Source organism: Nomascus leucogenys, chromosome 10, assembly GCF_006542625.1.
Source record: "Nomascus leucogenys isolate Asia chromosome 10, Asia_NLE_v1, whole genome shotgun sequence".
Lineage (NCBI taxonomy): Eukaryota > Metazoa > Chordata > Mammalia > Primates > Hylobatidae > Nomascus > Nomascus leucogenys.
In genome coordinates this window covers 11,192,999-11,210,606 of record NC_044390.1, presented here as the reverse complement: position 1 = coordinate 11,210,606, position 17,608 = coordinate 11,192,999, and the positions used below count along the sequence as shown (strand labels likewise).

Genomic DNA, 17,608 nt, shown 5'->3' with positions numbered 1-17,608 from the left:
GAAGAGAAAATCAGGCCGGGTGTGGTGGCTCATGGCTATAATCCCAGCATTTTGGGAGGCCAAGGCGGGCAATCACTTGAGGCCAGGAGTTCAAGACCAGCCTGACCAACACAGCAAAACCTTGTCTCTACAAAAAAAAAAAAAGAGAGAGAGAGAACTCAAACCTGAGCCCCATATTTTATTTCCAAACCACTATCTGAACTTGGTATCTTGAGAACATGCACTTTTCCAAATGCTATTTGATTGGGAGTTTATGCAGCCTTATCTCTATTTTAGACCACACCACCCCAACACAATTTTTTTTTTTTTTTTTAGTTGGAGTCTCACTCTGTGGCCCAGGCTGAAGTGTGTGATCATAGCTCACTGCAGCCTCATCCTCCTGGGCTCAAGCTACCCTCCTGCCTATGCCTCCCCAAGTAGCTGGAACTACAGGTGCATGCCACCACACCCAGCTAATGTTTTGTTGTTGTTGTGGTAGAGATGGGGTCTTGCTATATTGCCCAGGCTGGTCTCAAACTCCTGACCTCACACGATACCCACTTCCACAAGGATTATAAAGCATAAGCCACTGTGCCTAGCCTTTTTAAAAAATTTGAGACAGGGTTTTGCTATGTTGCTTAGGCTGGATTCAAACCCTGGGCTCAAGCGATCCTGCTGCTTCAGCCTCCTGCCCCCAGCTCCCAAAACAGCGTCTATTTTGAAGACACACACACAACCCTCCCACCCCCAAGTAACCCTGAAAAACTCCAACACCCCAAAAAAACCCACATAAATTCTTTTTTCCTTAAGATGGAGTCTCAATCTGTTGCCCAGGCTGGAGTGCAGTGGCACAATCTAGGCTTGCTGCAACCTCCACCTCCCGGGTTCAAGCAATTCTCCTGCCTCAGCCTCTCCAGTAGCTGGCACCACAGGAGCGTGCCACCACGCCTGGCTAATTTTTGTATTTTTAGTAGAGACAGGGTTTCACCACATTGGCCAGGCTGGTCTCAAACTCCTGACCTCAGGTGATCTGCCTGCTTTGGACTCCCAAAGTGCTGGGATTATAGGCGTGAACCACCATGCCCGGCCCATAAATTCTTAATAAAAAAAAGCAGAAGTGTTATTTTTTATTTTTAAAACATCCTGAAACTTTGGAAGACTCACTTCTTGTTACCACTCTAGTTTAAATGCTGAAAACACAGAAAATGTTCTAGAGATAGAAGTGGTTAGAATCTAAACATTAAAAAAAAAAAAACGAAAAAAGCTCCCAACCCAACAGGACAGCTCCCTGCCCTGCCAGTGAGCGTCCATGGAAACTCCCATGAGTGTCCAGCTAGGCCTACAGCCGATGGTTCACCCAGCTCTCTTTTTCAACAGGTGTCTGTTTGCCTCCTTCCTAACCATTGCACTGCAAACCAAGCTGGTCTACCTGACCAGCATCCTAGAGGTGCTGACCAGGGACTTGATGGAACAGTGTAGTAACATGCAGCCGAAACTCATGCTGAGACGCACGGAATCCGTGGTCGAAAAACTCCTCACAAACTGGATGTCCGTCTGCCTTTCTGGTTTTCTTCGGGTAAGTGTCACATCCCTCAGCAGTGTCAGAGGTAAGACAATAGGCAGTTATTTTTAGCAGACTCTGATGCCTTTGCCAGGATAAATCCTGAATGCTCGATGGTGTCAGCATTTAACCATGTTTCGTCTTCGTCCTGACCCAGAACAGAGAGAGGGAAAGTAAACATTGTTTTTGCTGCAACTGGCCTGTGCAAATGTAATTCATTTAGAATTTCCTCAGGTGAGACTTTTCAAGTGAGTTTACCTTCTCACATCAATTCACACCCAGACCCCAGTCAGCCCATTTAAGAAAATGTACTGAGAAAAGCGAATATTTCAAACACCAAAGAGAACAAACTGTTTCAGGCCCTCTGAAGCATTGTAGAAATACCCATTACCTACCAATATGCTGTAAGCTAATTGCAGTCAATTCCTACCAGTCATTCCGCATTAAAGCAGCTCTCCAAAGAGCTGCCTCCCCCTGGAGTTTGCTTTGTTGGAGTTACTGTGTGCGTGTGGTTGTCATCTAATTGAACTTTAAAATCTTTTCAAATGCAAACTTTCTATAGATTCCAGTGGTGACGAGGGTGGTGGGTCCTAGAGTCCGCTACTTGATCTGAATCTAGACTTCAGCACTTACTTCGTTTTATAAACTAGAGAATTGGAAGAAGATTTTAGGACTGTTTTGAAGTGCAGATGAGAAAACATATGCAATTGCTTAGCACTAAGGAAGCCTCCATAAATGTTGGCCATTACTCTTATAAAATATTAATGTGAAAATAAGGGTGTCCTGTTGAACTCTATCTTCACCCAGCCCTCTGAGGCCCCTGGTACAGAAGATTCTTATCCTTTAATTTTACCAGCCATCCAGATTCCAGCAAAACTGCATAATTGTGTATTTGTAGATAGTTCCGAAATCTAATTAAATTTTGAATAAGATACACTGCTATGCCACAGGTTTTAACAGTGCTACTTAAGTTTAGATCCAACAGCAGTGCTTTAAATAGACTGTGCTTAGTTTAATGTTTAATGCAATCTTACAAGTAGATGCACAACAATTTTTTTTTTATTTCTCACCGACCCCTTCCTCTCCCTAAGGCAATACCCATTTATTAAGATTAATGAAATCTGTCGTCTTTTCTGTTTACTTGGTATAAATCATCAGAGGCTTTGGGGAGATGTTGAGCCAGTTATTTCTGGGACGAATATTTTTTGTTTCCCACTGTCTTTGCTTTAGCCACAACAGCTGCTAGATGGAGGCACCAGGACTCTCACCCAGTTCCCTGGTCTTGGTCTTCAAAGGCCAACTCCTGCCCCATCGTGGCCTCACTGGATCAGAAGCTCCGGAAGTGGAGCCCAGTAATCCATGATTTTCACAAGCCCCTGGGATAGTAGAGAGAGCACCAGACTAGGGATCTTGGTTAGGAGCAGGTCTGGGCTCTGGAACCACCTCAGCCCGGGTCAGCTGTGTGTCCCTGGGCATGGCTCTTTGCATCTGGGCATCTGTTTTCAATCCAGCAAATGACGGGCGTGTGTGGGCGTTGCCTTTAAATCCCTTTCCAGCTCTTTCTACTGGATCTTGTGATTCTTAACTGCGCTTTGAAGGGCTGCTCTCGGGCATTAGAGGGGTGAGATGTTGAGAAAATCTGGGCTGCGAGCCCAAACGGCCTCCTTGAGCAAAGCATTCTGGGTCAAGATTTCACAGTGCTGATTCAAGAGCGTCTCGAGCACTCTGGGTGGTGAGGGGGCGGCTCGGCTCGCCGGGAGGAAGTGGCATCCAGCCAGTCGGCGATACTTTCACTTTCAGTGGAATAATTCCCGCTGGTGCGGAGGTCTGATGTCCCTCCACCAGGTGCTCAAGGGGGTCTGGGATACCGACAGCCCTAGTCCTCCTGTCCTGCCCCACAGATGTTTAGTGGGTGACAGTAGCTCCGTGACCGCCAGGTAACTTCCCCTTCCAAGACACCAAGGCTTTGTGGGTAAAATAATAATGCCATTTATTGAATGTACCAGACAGCATGCTAAGAGCTTTACCTATCGTTTCTCATTTCATCCCCCTAAGGGTCCTGTGAGCTAAGTGTCTTCATGACCATTTTGTATATGGGGGAACTGGAACACACAGAAGAGCTGTGACTCTCCCCAGATCTCACTGCTACTGTGGGACAGCACCAGGGTCCGAGAGCTCTTAGCCACCCCCCTGTGCACTGAAAAGATAGAATCTGCCCTGGTCTGTTAAAGTGTGGAAGCCTGGCCCCTGGGGGAGGGGAATCATGTACGCAGCGGCTGTGGCTCGCCTAAAAGTTGTGTTCAGTGGTGACAAAGAAACCTCATGGCCCTGTGATTCCCCAAATCAGCCACACATCAGTATCCTCCTCCCCCACCGCCTCCCCGCCCCCGGCCCCGGGAAGGTATGAAAACTACAGATACCCAGGCCTCATTCTTCAGAGAGATGGCAGCTCTGTAGGTCGAGAGTGGGGCCCAGGCATCTGAATGCTTAACAAGAGGCCCCAAGGGATTCTGGTGATTAGCCAGGGTTAGACCCAGGAGCATGGGCAGAGTGTAGGGCCAGATGTTACTTAGCTCAGTCTAGCTACCCTCCAGAGAGTTCTGGAGAATTCCTGACCACTGGCCTCCTGAGTCAAGAGCTGCCCCTTCACACAGCCCCCGAGAGCCCACCTGGCCCCCTGACTCCAACCCCTGTGGGAATATGCAGCCCCTGTCCGAGGGTTCTCAGCCTCCCTTCTGATCTGTGCTGCAGGAAAAGAGGTTCTAGTTTTGTGGTCAGCGCATTACTTGGGTTGGGGGGGTGGGCGGTGGAGGGAAAGAGAAGAGAAGGGTGAGGTTGTAAACCACTAAATAAAGGAAGTTTCTCATGAGAATTAAATGTCATGCATTAGTCCTGCTACCCTCCCTACCTTGGAAATTTCTGAATTTCCACTTCTGCCCTGCACTGAAGAGGAGACTCAAGGAGGTATCACGGCAGGGACAGAAGCCGAAAGGGAGCTGCAGGGTGGCAGGAGGTGGCAAGAGGAAGCCCGGGGACTGGGGAGGGCAGATATTCCTGCAGCAAGTATAAAGAAAGGGACAGGGTTGGCGTGGGATGCTGACAGACTTAAGATGTCTTAGGTAACTTGCCTGCGCAAGGGAAAGCAGGTGAGACCCAGGGGAATCCTCCTTTCCCAGCTGGACGTATTGCTTGTCAAGCTTGACTCTTAACTGGTGCTTCGAGCCCCAGCCACGTGGCTGGCCGTTCATCATCACTAAGGCACTTTGACTTCCTAGCCACGGTTCTTCTTCCACCACAGAGGCCTAACGTCCATCGATTACGGAAGGTTCGTTATTTAGCAAATACTCTACAGCTGACCCAGGGCTAAGTGCCTTGGGAGGATGCCGTGGAAACAGAACACACAGCCTCCCACTTGAGGTGCTCAGAGTCCTTTGGAATGCAGACTTCCGTGGCTGCGACTGTGAGCCATTTCCATCACGGCAGGGGAAGCAGTCCCACCCCCAGCCAGGAAAAATGCATGTGGCTTAAATTTGAAGAAAGAGCCAATCAGGATGGGCCGAGTGTTTGGGGAAAAACCTTAGAGGCAATAGAACTGGCTCTGGTTCAGGGAAGAAGATGGAGTCCCTCTGGCCCAGCACCGGAAAACATGTCCAGGTGGGACTGTGCAGTGTGTCTGGGAACTGCCCGGGGCTGGGCCTGGCCCATGGGGAGGAGATAAGGCTGCAAACTGTTGAACGGCAGGCTGCTTCCTTCGAGAAGTGCTGTTAACGCCAAAAAACATTGGATTTGGCAAATGTATAAAATGTTCTTACATTTATCCTTGTTACTAAGGATAATTGTGCATTTTTTTTAAATGTCGTTTATTTCTGGCTTGCTAAAGGGCGATTAAATACAAATGTAAACAAAGGTACACTCTCCACATCTAACTGTTCCTAGGCATTAACCCACTGATGAGCATTAGTCTGCCATATGTAAGTTTAAACATAAAATAACAAGGGATACTGTGAGTACTGCACGTGGCTGTGAATGTGCATGTGTGCGCGTGTGCAGACGTGCATTCGCGATGGAGAGAGGAGGCAGTTTTCTGAGTTTTGCATCCAATCCCAAGTGGAGCAACGTGTATTTTCTTGGGAGTTTCATGTTGAGTGTTAGAAAACCCTGTCTCCTGCCTTACTGCCATAAACAGAAACTTTAATTCTTTGGAAAGTACAGTGGATTCCACAGAAAGCTTACTGTCACTTTTGTGTCTTTTCCAAGGAGACTGTTGGAGAGCCCTTCTATTTGCTGGTGACGACTCTGAACCAGAAAATTAACAAGGGTCCCGTGGATGTAATCACTTGCAAAGCCCTGTACACACTTAATGAAGACTGGCTGTTGTGGCAGGTTCCGGAATTCAGTACTGTGGTATGTTTTCAATAAAGCTCCCAGCCAGACTCCCAAATAAATCTGGCGGGGAATTAGAGGGTGGGGGTGGGTCATTTACAATGAAACGTATCATTTCTACTGCGGAAGGCCCTGTGTGTTTAGTTAATTAAAAACAGTAGTTGATAAAAAAATATTAACACGTGTTCACATAATAGATTTTAATTACTGAGATTAGGGGAGAAAATATTGTAATGATGCCTGGGGTACTCATCAATTTCCAAAGATTTTAATATCAGGATTGCTTATAGCTTTCAGTGTCGTCAAAGGAAATGCAAAGTACTCCCTATTCAGCACTTATAATTGCAAACAGAATTTCTCAAATGGCTCTGCTCTGGGAAGACAATGTGTGAAGATATATTTCAACCAAATTGAGGCCGTCTTATTTTAGAACGATAACACGACAAATTCCACCGCGTTCCCCATGCAACGTGACGCCCTTTATTTTCATGGATTAGTTACAAATGTTTGGTGTCATGCACTTAATGTACTGTGATCTCATAGATATTTTTAGAGGAACGCTGTAAATCACTACAGGAAGATGATTGCCTAGCTGCTGGAGGGTTTCACCCGCTTGAGAACTTCTTTTTAATTCATCCCCACCGCACCCACCCCATGCCCTTCCTAAAGAAAGAAAGAAAGCCCAATTTGGGGCACATTTGGGCATTTCAGAGAGGGAGCCAAGCAGGGAAAGGAACTTTAGAAATAGGAATTTTCTATGCTTTTCTGTTAGTAGAGACTTGGAGAAGAGATTGCTGTGTTTTGGTTTGATCTTTAGCTTTATGAAGATTCTGGGCTTCTTCACGATCTCGTTAGTGGAGGAGGAAAAGATTACAGTGGGGTTTGGGAATTGCTCATTAAGAGAGCTGAGTCTCCTGTGGCTTCGCTCTGGATGGTAGGGACTGCAGTGTCATCCGGGAAGAATTCATTCCCTAATTGGAGAAGGCACCACTTTGCCGCGGAGCGTGTTATGGTTATGTCCTCTGATGGGAGAATAGTCCGTAGGTCAGCTGTTTCAAGTTTTCTGCCACTGCCAGATGCGGTTCACCCCTCCATCAAAGATGGCACCATGCACAACTGCCATCCGAGAGCGGGAAGCTGAGCTGAAAGTCAACACTTCTCAGTGTTCTGAATTGTGTCAATGTACCCATCCGCATCTGAGAGGCCGGAGAGTGGCTGCAGTGGTTCTCAAACTTGAGCATCTAGCAGAATTGCCCAGAAAGCTCACTAAACACCAGTCACTAGGCAGCATGCTGGAGTTTCTGATGCAGTGAATCCAGGCTATGGCCTGAGAATTCACTTCTCTAACCAGCTTCCTGATGCTGCGGGTGCTGCTTGACAATTGTTGATAGAGTGGTTAACAGCCTGGACTCTGGGGCCAGACGTTTTGGAATCCTGCCTCTGCCACTGGTTAGCTGTGTAATGTTGGGCACGTTTCTAAACCTCTCTCTGCCTCATTCTCCTCACACGTGAAATGGGAATGACGGTCATGGTTCCTACCCATCTCATGAGGTGTTTTGAGGATTAAGAGTATTATAAAAAGCACTTAGAACATTGCCTGGCACGTGAGTGCTACCTCAAACTTTATTCCATTTGATCCAGATCTCATTGAACCTTGTTTAAAATGCAGGTCCAAATACACCAGTGCCCGGGCTTTCCCTCGGTACTGACTGAATCAGAATCTCTGGAGAGGGAGCCCAGTCATGGATGTATTTTGTAAACCTTCCAGATAACTCTGATGTGTGTTCAGCCTGGACACCACTGGGTATCTTGGAGAACAAGAGACAAACTTTGCACAGGGCCTGTTGACTCACCTTTCACTGATCCTGGGCTTGTCATTCCTAACCTAGAAGATGTTTGTGCCTTTACTTTAAGACGTTTTAGAAGCCCCAAAGGTCTCCAAAGAGAAATATTTGCAAATGAATATAGTCAGGGGAATCCTCCAGCATTTCAGTCTTGAGACAACATCGGACCCAAACAGGAAGGACAGGAAAGGAGAAGATGGGTTGGAATCAGGAAGAAGTCAGATGCCTGAGGCAACTTTGGAGGTTTGGAAGCCTTTTTAATGCTTTACATCTGAACGTGTTTTCTCCCTTTCATTTTGAAACATTATTTATTTCACAGTCAATTAAGACCATGTGTTTCTGATTTGTTAACACTCAACTCATCAGCAAAATGTTACTTGATGCTGAAGAAATTCATGTCGTATCTTGAAACTTTTTTTTCTTTATAGCCTGTGGGGAAAAGGGTAATGGAAAATCATGATTTCAGAAATCCACATACATCTTCCTTTTCAAATTCAGATTTGCCGGTACGTAAGAGTTGAGCGTTGAAAAGGAATGGGCCACTTGTTTTTAGGGGCCTTGCCTTTAAAAATGATTGTTAGTGCCTCTTATGGGGCCTGGCCCAGCCCCCCTTTTCATGGTTGGCGGTTGTACGAGAAGCTACAGAGAAGGCACATGATCCGTTCTATGCTTGTGTGACAAACTGTTAGCAGAAGGTCAATATAAAAAATTTAAGTTTTTCATTTCCTTTCAGGCATTTCTCTCAGCCTGAACCACCATATTTCTAATTTTCTTTCTTCCTCCCTTCCCTCCTCCCCCTCTTTTTCACTTCCCCCACCTACCCCTCCCAAGCATGTACACCCAGCCACTTTAGGACTTGATTTCCCAAATTTGCCTGAGGTGGTTTATGTAATTGAAAACCAAGGTGTGGTGAACACACTGATTCTGTGTGTCTGTGTGTGCTGGGGAGGTGGGAGGTTGGGGGCAGATTCTTTCAAGGAAAGGAAAGTCGGAAATCAAGAGCATCCTCACGAACCACTTGAAATGACAGAACCTGGTGCCAAGGCAGGGACACATTTGGAAAAAAGGCCCCCAAACTCATGTTCAGCTAAATGCTCAGAAGCGCAGCACCTCATATAGCAACCTAAAAGTTAGCTTTCACACCTCTCAGATGAGGATGTGTTCTCCCTGAGGTGGGGGGCGGGGGGGTTCTAGAACATAAAGGCATCTTGCCACTTTCTTATACATGAAGTCATGATACTAACAAACGGGCCCTGGGAAGTAATGCTCTCTTCTTGCATATTGAGAAGAAAATTCCTCTGTCTTGACAAAAATCCAAGCAAAGTCCCCTAGAGCCATGCTTCCTCCAGGACCATAAGAAACCATCCCTCTCTATCAAGGCATTCTAGGCTGGTGTTTAATGAGGCAACAGTGAGACAGAATTCCCTGATATCTGCATCCTCCCTAATGTCAGCACCAGGGGTAGGGCTGTGCACACACAGGACTTTAGTTTTTCCTTAATATCTAGGAATTCAGATCGGACAGCTGGAAGAGAATAAGACTTTTTTTTTTTCTTTTTTTTTTTTTTAAAGGAGTATGACTCTGTAGCGCAGGCTGGAGTGCAGTGGCGCAGTCTCGGCTCACTGCAACCTCCGCCTCCGGGATTTAAGCAATTCTCCTGCCTCAGCCTCCCAAGTACCTGGGATTATAGGCACCTGCCACCATGCCAGGCTAATGCTTGTATTTTTAGTAGAAATGGGTTTTCGCTATGTTGGCTAGCCTGGTCTTGAACTCCTGGCCTTGAGTGATCCACCTGCCTTGTCTTCCCAAAGTGCTGGGATTACAGGTGTGAACAACTGCATCTGGCTGAGAATAAGACCTATTGCTCTGCTAGGTTTTTTTCCCTTTGCAAAATTTCAAACATGTTTGATTTTGTTGATGGAGTATCTCAGACTCACTCAGCTTGCGTTTTGTCAAGAGGGGAACTTTGGAGGAGTTAGTGAAAGTTTGAGGATTTCACATGGGAGAAGGGACGTTTGCTTCACTTTCAGGAAGAGATGAGAGAAACCAATAACTTGTAGCAAGCATGCTGAATTATCAAGAGAAGGTTGACTTGTAATCAAAGTTAAGTGTGAAATGGTTTTTTGAGCTCTTAAACTCAGAAAACAAGCTTGCCAATCTGCTGTATCTGAGAGATAGCATCTTGGCACCCTGGAAAACAGTGTTCCAACAAAAATATTATTGCCCTCGTCCTCCTATCTATAAGAAAGTTTTCAAGATTATTAGAAATTCTTGACAAAGCACAAGTACATGCCTGCAGAAATATTAATGCCTCCAGTTTGATTTGTTGAAGGTATATGCCAGCCTACTCCAGTCTGTCTCTTTCTCTAGCAGTTACCATTTTGGGACAATTACGTTTAACAAAATATCTCATATATAACAGAGCCCTAGGTGTCTCTACCAGGAGTTTCTTACTGGTACACTTCCTTTAACAGTGCTCTGCCTACCAGTGCTGGCTGCTTCTGTTCCATTTAGTTTGTCCTTGCAGAAGATCCATTAGCCCCGTAATTAAACAACCCACTGTCCCGATTAAGTCATTCTCTGTTACTTCAATTACATCCCATTGTTCATTAAATCCTGATGTTTGCACTTCAGCAATCTTGTTTTTAATACTCCTACCATTTGTGGAGAAACAGTGAAGTTAATTAACAATTCTTGAGCTTTTTCTTTTTCTCTCTACCATAGTGCAAATCATTTCCATTATGACTTGCAATAATACTGAAACCATTACTAACTTCATAGTGTTCTGAGCTTCCTGATCAAAGAGTGAAACCACTTTTTATAATCATTTTAGGTAAGTCATTGCCTCATTGATGGCAAGTTGTGGAAAATGAAAAATTAACGTGTAATGGGTGCTTTAAATGACTTTCCTCTTCACACACTTTCTTCTCATGCCTGTAATCTTGGAATTAGAAAATAATTTAGTTATCTAAATATAAAAGTATTTAATTTTTTTCTTTATAGCTCAAATGTGACTCTGTTATTGTTAGGATCATTATTTATATTTGTACCCCTCAGAGAATGGTAAATTTTATCACAAGTCATGGCGGAGATAGAAAGCATTTTCCAGATTTGTCTTGTTGCCATTGTCAAAGTTAGCATTCCATTTGAAGGTACTGTTATCTAGAGCAGGGACCAGCAAACAACAGCCTGTGGGCCAAATGTGGCCCCTCTGCCTATTTTTATAAAATGTTATTGGAACACCTGTTCATTTCCTTATTGTCTATAGCTGCTTTCCTGCTACAGTGCAGAATGGAGTAGTTGTCGCAGAGACCATATGGGTTTTAAGCCTTAAATACTTTCTGGCCCTTTGCAGAAAGTTTGCTGGCCTTTAATCTAGAGCTTGACATAGTAGAGAATAAGAACTAGAATCCTCCCTCCCAGAAACCCACAAACAGGCTTGGCCTCTTTCCTCCCCTTCTGGGGACACAGCAATGGAAATGCCTTGCCACTAATTACAAGTCTGAAACTCATGGGGCTCTTTGCCAACACACAACACCCACCCCCACCCCCCACCCCCCACCCTGCACCCGTAAATACTGTGAATACTGAAATCAGTTATCTTGGGCTAAATCAGACAGCTCTTCATACTTGATTCTAGGATGGACAAAATGTTAGCAAATGCTAGCAAGTATAGAAAAATTGGTGAGAGAAACCTAAATTTGAGAAAATTATCTCCATTAACTTTTTTTTTTTTTTTTTGAAATGGAAAAAGGCTCTCGTTACCCTGTCCTCCACCCCCTACTCTTCTGTTAGGGTAGCAGGTCCCTTGATCCAGGAAGCTGTGATTTATGGATCTTTGTGGGGAAAGGAAAAGGGGAACAGAGTGAAGAGGGGAGGCTGGACGGGCAAGTGCAGCTCAAAGGGGAACGTCAGATAGAATGTCCCAGGGCTGCTGACTCTGGCTTGGAAAGAAGCTTAGATCAGAAGTTTCCCTGAGACTTGCAGTTCTAACTCTGGCCTCATGCTGCTTCTACGGAACTTCTGAATCTGAAGTTTCTTTCTTTTTTCTTCTCTCTTTAATTCAGGTTGGTTTGAGAACTAGGCTTTTCTCTTGACTTTCATTTGGCCCTGAAATAAAATTAGAAATATATTTTATAGGTTTTATTTAATGAAAGCAATCATTGCTCCAAGGCCTTTTATGATAAAGTTGCCAGTTTGTAATAAATTCTTTTACAATTACTTTCTAGGCATTATAAGGTATTACAGAAAGGAGGCAGCAACATTCCTGCTTTTATTAGCCAAGAATATGGTTGAGGAGACAGTGAGGTAGCCAGATCATCTTCCCATGTGGGAAAAGACCTGTTCCCTGCCCTTGATTCATCCTGCCAGCCCCCTGCAGCCTTATCCTCTCTGCCTCCTCAATACCCAAAACCACCAAATCACGTGACGGGACGATGGGTAAAACCGGTAGTGAAAGGGGAATGCAGTTACATGTTCCCAGGCCATGTGCAGAAGAGGTGGGGTTTGGAGTCTGATAGTCTTGGGTTTGAATCTGGGCTCAGCCACTTTACTCTGGGCAAGTCTCTCAACCTCTCGAAACCTGTTTCCTCTTCTGTAAACAGGCAATGACCAAAACCTGCCCTCGCATATTTGTGGTGAGGTCAGAAAATAATGCGTGTACCGCGTCTAGCCATCTTGCCTGGTGTGAGTAGGTGTTCATTCTTTTTTCATTCCGTTTTCCTTGTCTGAGGTGTGCTTTTCTCTTGTCTCCTGTAAGCTTCGCTAAGCAGAAAGTGTCCCCTCAGTATTCTTTTTGGTTGGTTATTTATTGATGATGTGGGATGTGGGGGAGTTGATGAGCTGATTCCATCATCATGAAAAGCATTTCTTGGGTGCCTGTGTGCTTATGTTCTTGTTAAAAATGTTACATACGACCCTGTAATGGGGCCTTTACAACTTGTGGCAGACAATATCCCATTGGGCGGATGTGAACAGGAGGCAACCGTGATAACCTGTGAGAGGCTGATGGCTGACATGCTACAAAGGGGCCAGGCCCTTCTAGCCTGGCCCTCTTCCCGGGCCTTCTGGACCATACATTTTCCAATAGCCTTTTCTTTCTCATAACCCTCCTTGGTAATAGGCATCATTCCCAAATCAGTCAGGATGCAGTTCAGCTGTATGGAACAGAGACCCAAGATGTCTGTGGCTTCAGCAACAGAGAAGCTGAGTTCTCTCCCTGGTGGCATTCTGGGTGGGCAGTGCAGGGCTGGTAGAGCAGCTGCTCCTCTCTTGTCCTCATATTCCAAGTGTCTACTCACCCCCAGCCTCATTCCCCATCCCAGCCAGCAGGGTGTAAGCAGGGCTGTAGAAAGCAGGGCTGATGGTCACCAGCCATCTTTTAAGGAAGTGACACATAACATACCCACTTGATGTCGTTGGCCAGGACTTAAGTCAATAACTCGGACTTAGTCGTAACTAGGACATGTCCTGACTCTGAGCTGCGAAGCCAAGAGGCCAGCTCTGGGTCACCATCTCCCAGTGCCTCCTGGCCCTGCCATCCTAGTCACAAGATGGCTGCCACCGCTCCAAGCACTACTCTCCCTTTTGTTAGGATAAAAGACTTCCGACTGGGTGGCTCACACCTGTAATCCCAGCACTTTGGGAGGCCAAGGTGGGAGGATCATTTGAGCGCACTGAATCTGGAGCACACTGGCCACACCTGGCAGCAGCAGAGGCTGGGAAATGTCACCTTTATTCTGGGTGAACAGGAGCGCTGTAAAAATGTCCTTGGGTGGCACCTGAGGCACAGGGTGCTCCAGATTCCGTGGGTTCTGTGGGGTTCAGTATCAAGCTGGGGTGAGGAGGTCAAGCCTCCTCTACCAGATTGCCTATGTCCAGCCTGTCTCCTGGGAGAGCATTGATTGAGGCCCTCAAGCAGAGGGGAACTGCCCTTGGGAGGCTCATCACCTTGGCTGGCCTCTTGGCTTCACAGCTCAGAGTCAGGACACATCCTAGTTATGACTCCCACCGGCCCCATGATTTTGGACATGCTTCAAAATCTCTCTGCATCTCAGTTTCCTCATCTATCAAATGAGGCTAATAATGGCACCTACTTCATAGAGCAGTTGTGAGGATTGAATGAACCTATAACTGCATTCCCAGTACATGGTAAGCACTCAATAAGTGCTGGTCCTTCTTATTACAAATCTAGAACCATATTCTTTTCTTTACCATATATTTTTTCCTGTGAATAGTACAAGGACTGTCTTTCAGGTGGCAGGAGGTGGTTTCAGAAGGCAGGCCTGGGCTACAAGTCCTCCACCCCTACTTCTACCCAAAGAAGGTGGGATTTTTTTCTGTAAACTTCCTGACCTGATAGCCTGAGTGAGTGAGTGAAGCTTCCTGCTCACCAGTCTAATTAGAGACTGGAAGCCAAGTGTCTCCATGGTCCAGAGGCCTCCCTCATGTACTTCACCTCTTTGCAGACCCAATTCAAATGCTGCTGCCTCCATGCAGCCTTCCTTGATTTCTCTCTTTGAAAACCCCCTGCCGATCTAAAAGAGGTATCTCTCTAAATCCCTAAAATGCTTCATCTATACCTCCCACATTCTACCTGGCATTAGAATTTGTTGTATATGCCCCACAGTTCTACTAGTCTGCTAGTACTTCCCAAGCAGGATGAGTACAGGTTCTGATTTGTATCACCTACAGTGCCCTGCACACAATAGGTGCAAAGTAAATGGTCATCAATAGACGAATCTATCCACCTCAGCATCCACAAAATGAGCTCTGGCAGTTTGGCACATGTGGCTGTAAGAGAAAACTGAACTAAGGATGCCTGAAATAGTAAGAGCATGACTTGCCTCTTAGAGCAGAAAGTCTGGAGGGAAGGAGCTCCAAGCCGGTCCATGCACTCCGTGGTGTCCGAGCTCTGGGTCACCATCTCCCAGTGCCTCCTGGCCCTGCCATCCTAGTCACAAGATGGCTGCCACTGCTCCAAGCACTACTCCCCCTTTTGTTTGGATAGAAGACTTCCGACAGGGCGTGGTGGCTCACACCTGTAATCCCAGCACTTTGGGAGGCCAAGGTGGGAGGATCACTTGAGCTCAGGAGTTCAAGACTAGCCTGGGCAACACAGCAAGACCCTGTCTCTAAAAAAAAAAAAAAAATTTAGCCAAGCTTGGCAATGTGCACCTGTAGTCTCCGCTACATGGGAGGCTGAGGTGGGAGGATTGCTTGAGCCTGGGAGGTCGAGGCTGCAGTAAGCCGTGATCACATCACTGCACTTCAGCCTGGGCAACAGAGTGAGACCCTGTCTATTAAAAAAGAAAGAAAGAAAACCCTTGCTTTTATGTGTTGGCCAGAGCTGGGTTACATGACCAGTCCCAGAGAAGGGAGTTGCTGCCGATCATGCCTCCCAACCCAGGCTGGACCCACTGCTGTGCCCACCTGGCCTTTGTTAGCAGAGGAGGGATGGCTGCTGGTTGGATGACAAACCGGATCTGCCACCGCAGCTTACTGACACTTTCCTGCCAAGGAAATAGGAAGAGGCAGGGCAGTCCCTCCAAACAGAGGGCAGATTTCTGGGGAAGGGACCAGTGTACATTTTACAGCTCTTTAGCCTTTCATGGTATTTTCTGGGTATTATGCCATCCCATAGATTTGGAGCAAAACATTCTTGTACTTCGAAAGGCAGGATCACCAAGTATTTAAGAACACGGAGCTTGAGTACCCGGTTCTACCATTTTCTTTTTTTTTTTTTTTTTCCACAAATAACACTTTTTATTTGCCACTATTTGAAGTCTGAACTTTAAACAGATTCTTGGACTGGTGGTTCATATCCATCAGCTCGTTCAACTTTAGCACCTGTCTCGTCCCCAGTGGCTTTTCCAGAACTACTGCCTTCACCATGAAGCTCCATGAGCTTTCCCAATTCAAACTTGGGCTTCTTCAGCATTTTTACTTTTCTAACGAAGACATCATGGAGAGGATAAATAGATGGCAAGCCTTTTCTATGTCTTTTCCAATGCTGTCTGGAATCAATTTATTGACCACTTCTTTCAAGTCATTTATCTGCACCTCTCGGGTCATGATTTCTATCATCTTCTTCCGGATTTGGCGGACCTGTTGGTGCTGAGCGTAAGAGGTCTTCTGTATCTGATTGTTACGTTTTTTAGTAAAACCAACACAGAACAGACGAAGCAAGTAACCATCAGTAGTCTTGACATTAACATGAGCTTCAATCATTGTCTGCCATTTTTTGACCATGGAACACATTTTGTCACGGGTAAGATCCATGCCATGGAAGTTAGGCAGTTTTTACCCTGAACATCTTCAGTAATCAGCTTGAATTTTCTAAATGCAACTTCATCATTCTGCAAATCAGCAAGACTCACTTCAAACACATGACCCTTGAGACCATCAGATGCAATTTTCGTTCCTTGGGTCCTGGTGACGAGCGTCTTTCCAATATTTCTTATATTGAACATAGCAGGTGCTTTCACATCATACCAATCTTTCTTAGAAAATGATCAACCACTTTCTTCTTGGCTCCCTTTTTGCCGCCTTTCGTAAGGTGCTTGTTCTTGCCAACCGCCATGATGCTAGTCAGAGAGCCAAAAAGGGTTCTACCATTTTCTTGCTGGGTGACCTTGAGCCATTTATTTAACCTCTCTGTGCCTCACTTTCTCATCTGCCACAAGGGGATGAGTAAAAGAATCTACCTCACAGGGTTGTTCCTGAGATTTATATATACAAATACACACACGTCATTTAAAACAGTGTCTGGCACCTATAAAGCACTCCTTAATTTGCTATTATTATATGTCATTATTTAGTGATCCTGTCACTCCTTTGAGATAGGAACAATGAGGATTTTAAGGCTCAGCGAAGTTAGACAACTTCCCTACATTCCCTCAACTGGTGAGCAGCAGAGAATGGGAGGGTCCAGGTGGCCCGGTGCTGGCCTGGAACTCAGGGCCCTGACCCCCGCTGTCCTCCCTACTCAGAATCCTCTGTGGACACTTGCCAAGGGTGATAGTCACTGATGGGTGACTGTTGTCCCACAGGTGATGCTTTTGTCTCCGAAATGTATCATGAATTATCTGAGAACAAGGACTATGTCATAATATGTCTCTGACATCCCAGCCCTAATACCAAATAGGGCAGGAGAACGTGCCAGTTAAATGGGCTTTGGTAGGAGTGTGGGAGCCGGAGAGACGGCGCTTCCATTGAGGTATCTCCCCCGATGGGGTACAGCGGCTGAGGGCAGACACTGTGATGTCACGCTGTCTGACATGGCACAGGCATCTGCTCCCCATCACAGAGCAGAGGCCCGCGTGCGCTTTCCCAGCCTGGGGGTGGAGGTGTTAAGAGGCTGACCCCAAGGGCCTTGACTGTACTTACGCCTTAAGAAACTGCTGTTTGAGCACTAAGTGTTAGCAGCATAAAAAATGAACACAAATCAATTTGTGTCTGAATTCACTCTCAGAATTCCCTGTGGACTCTGTAAAATGCCATTTTACCTCTTTTCCACCCATCTAGCTGTGGAGGCAGTGGCAGATTTACATTATTTTACATCCAGTTACGGGTTTTTTTTCTTTTGGTTATGTTTTTAAAAAGAACATTTATTGCCCATAAAAAGGTGTTTTTGTTAAAGACAACAGTGCCTTTAGGTAGTAATAGAATGCTGTTTCACAAATATTTATAAAACTATTAAACAAGCTGAGATTGCTGAAGCTCTGATTACAAGGTGCCTCCCATTCATCTTTCCCTTTAGAAACTGAAGTAGCTTAACTGCAGTTACCCCCCACCATGAGAAGATCACCTTGTAGAGAAATAAGGCAAGACTCCAACAAGA

General features: G+C 45.8%; 2 protein-coding genes and 1 pseudogene across 8 annotated transcripts in view; 1 reads left to right on the top strand and 2 right to left on the bottom strand.

Moving 5' to 3' along the window:
• The window catches only part of PLXNC1 (plexin C1), a 161,266-nt gene that overhangs the window by 111,991 nt on the left and 31,667 nt on the right, over positions 1-17,608 (top strand). For all 6 annotated transcript variants that reach the window (XR_004031922.1, XR_004031921.1, XR_004031923.1 and 3 more), the window contains 2 exons: positions 1,357-1,555; positions 5,798-5,944. Coding sequence is in view for 3 of the 6 variants with exons in the window: in XM_003259494.3 (XP_003259542.2) it covers positions 1,357-1,555; positions 5,798-5,944 (346 nt within the window). In the remaining 3 variants the exon portion in view is untranslated. The remainder of the gene's footprint in view (positions 1-1,356; positions 1,556-5,797; positions 5,945-17,608) is intronic.
• Positions 1,611-17,608, bottom strand: part of CEP83 (centrosomal protein 83) — a 201,458-nt gene continuing 185,460 nt past the window's right edge. The window contains exon 17 of the mRNA XM_030819844.1: positions 1,611-1,688. The gene's annotated coding sequence lies outside the window, so the exon portion shown is untranslated. The remainder of the gene's footprint in view (positions 1,689-17,608) is intronic.
• LOC100606749 lies at positions 15,517-16,348 on the bottom strand (annotated as a pseudogene). The gene has a single exon (XR_001114169.2). The product of XR_001114169.2 is annotated as a 40S ribosomal protein S3a-like (transcript).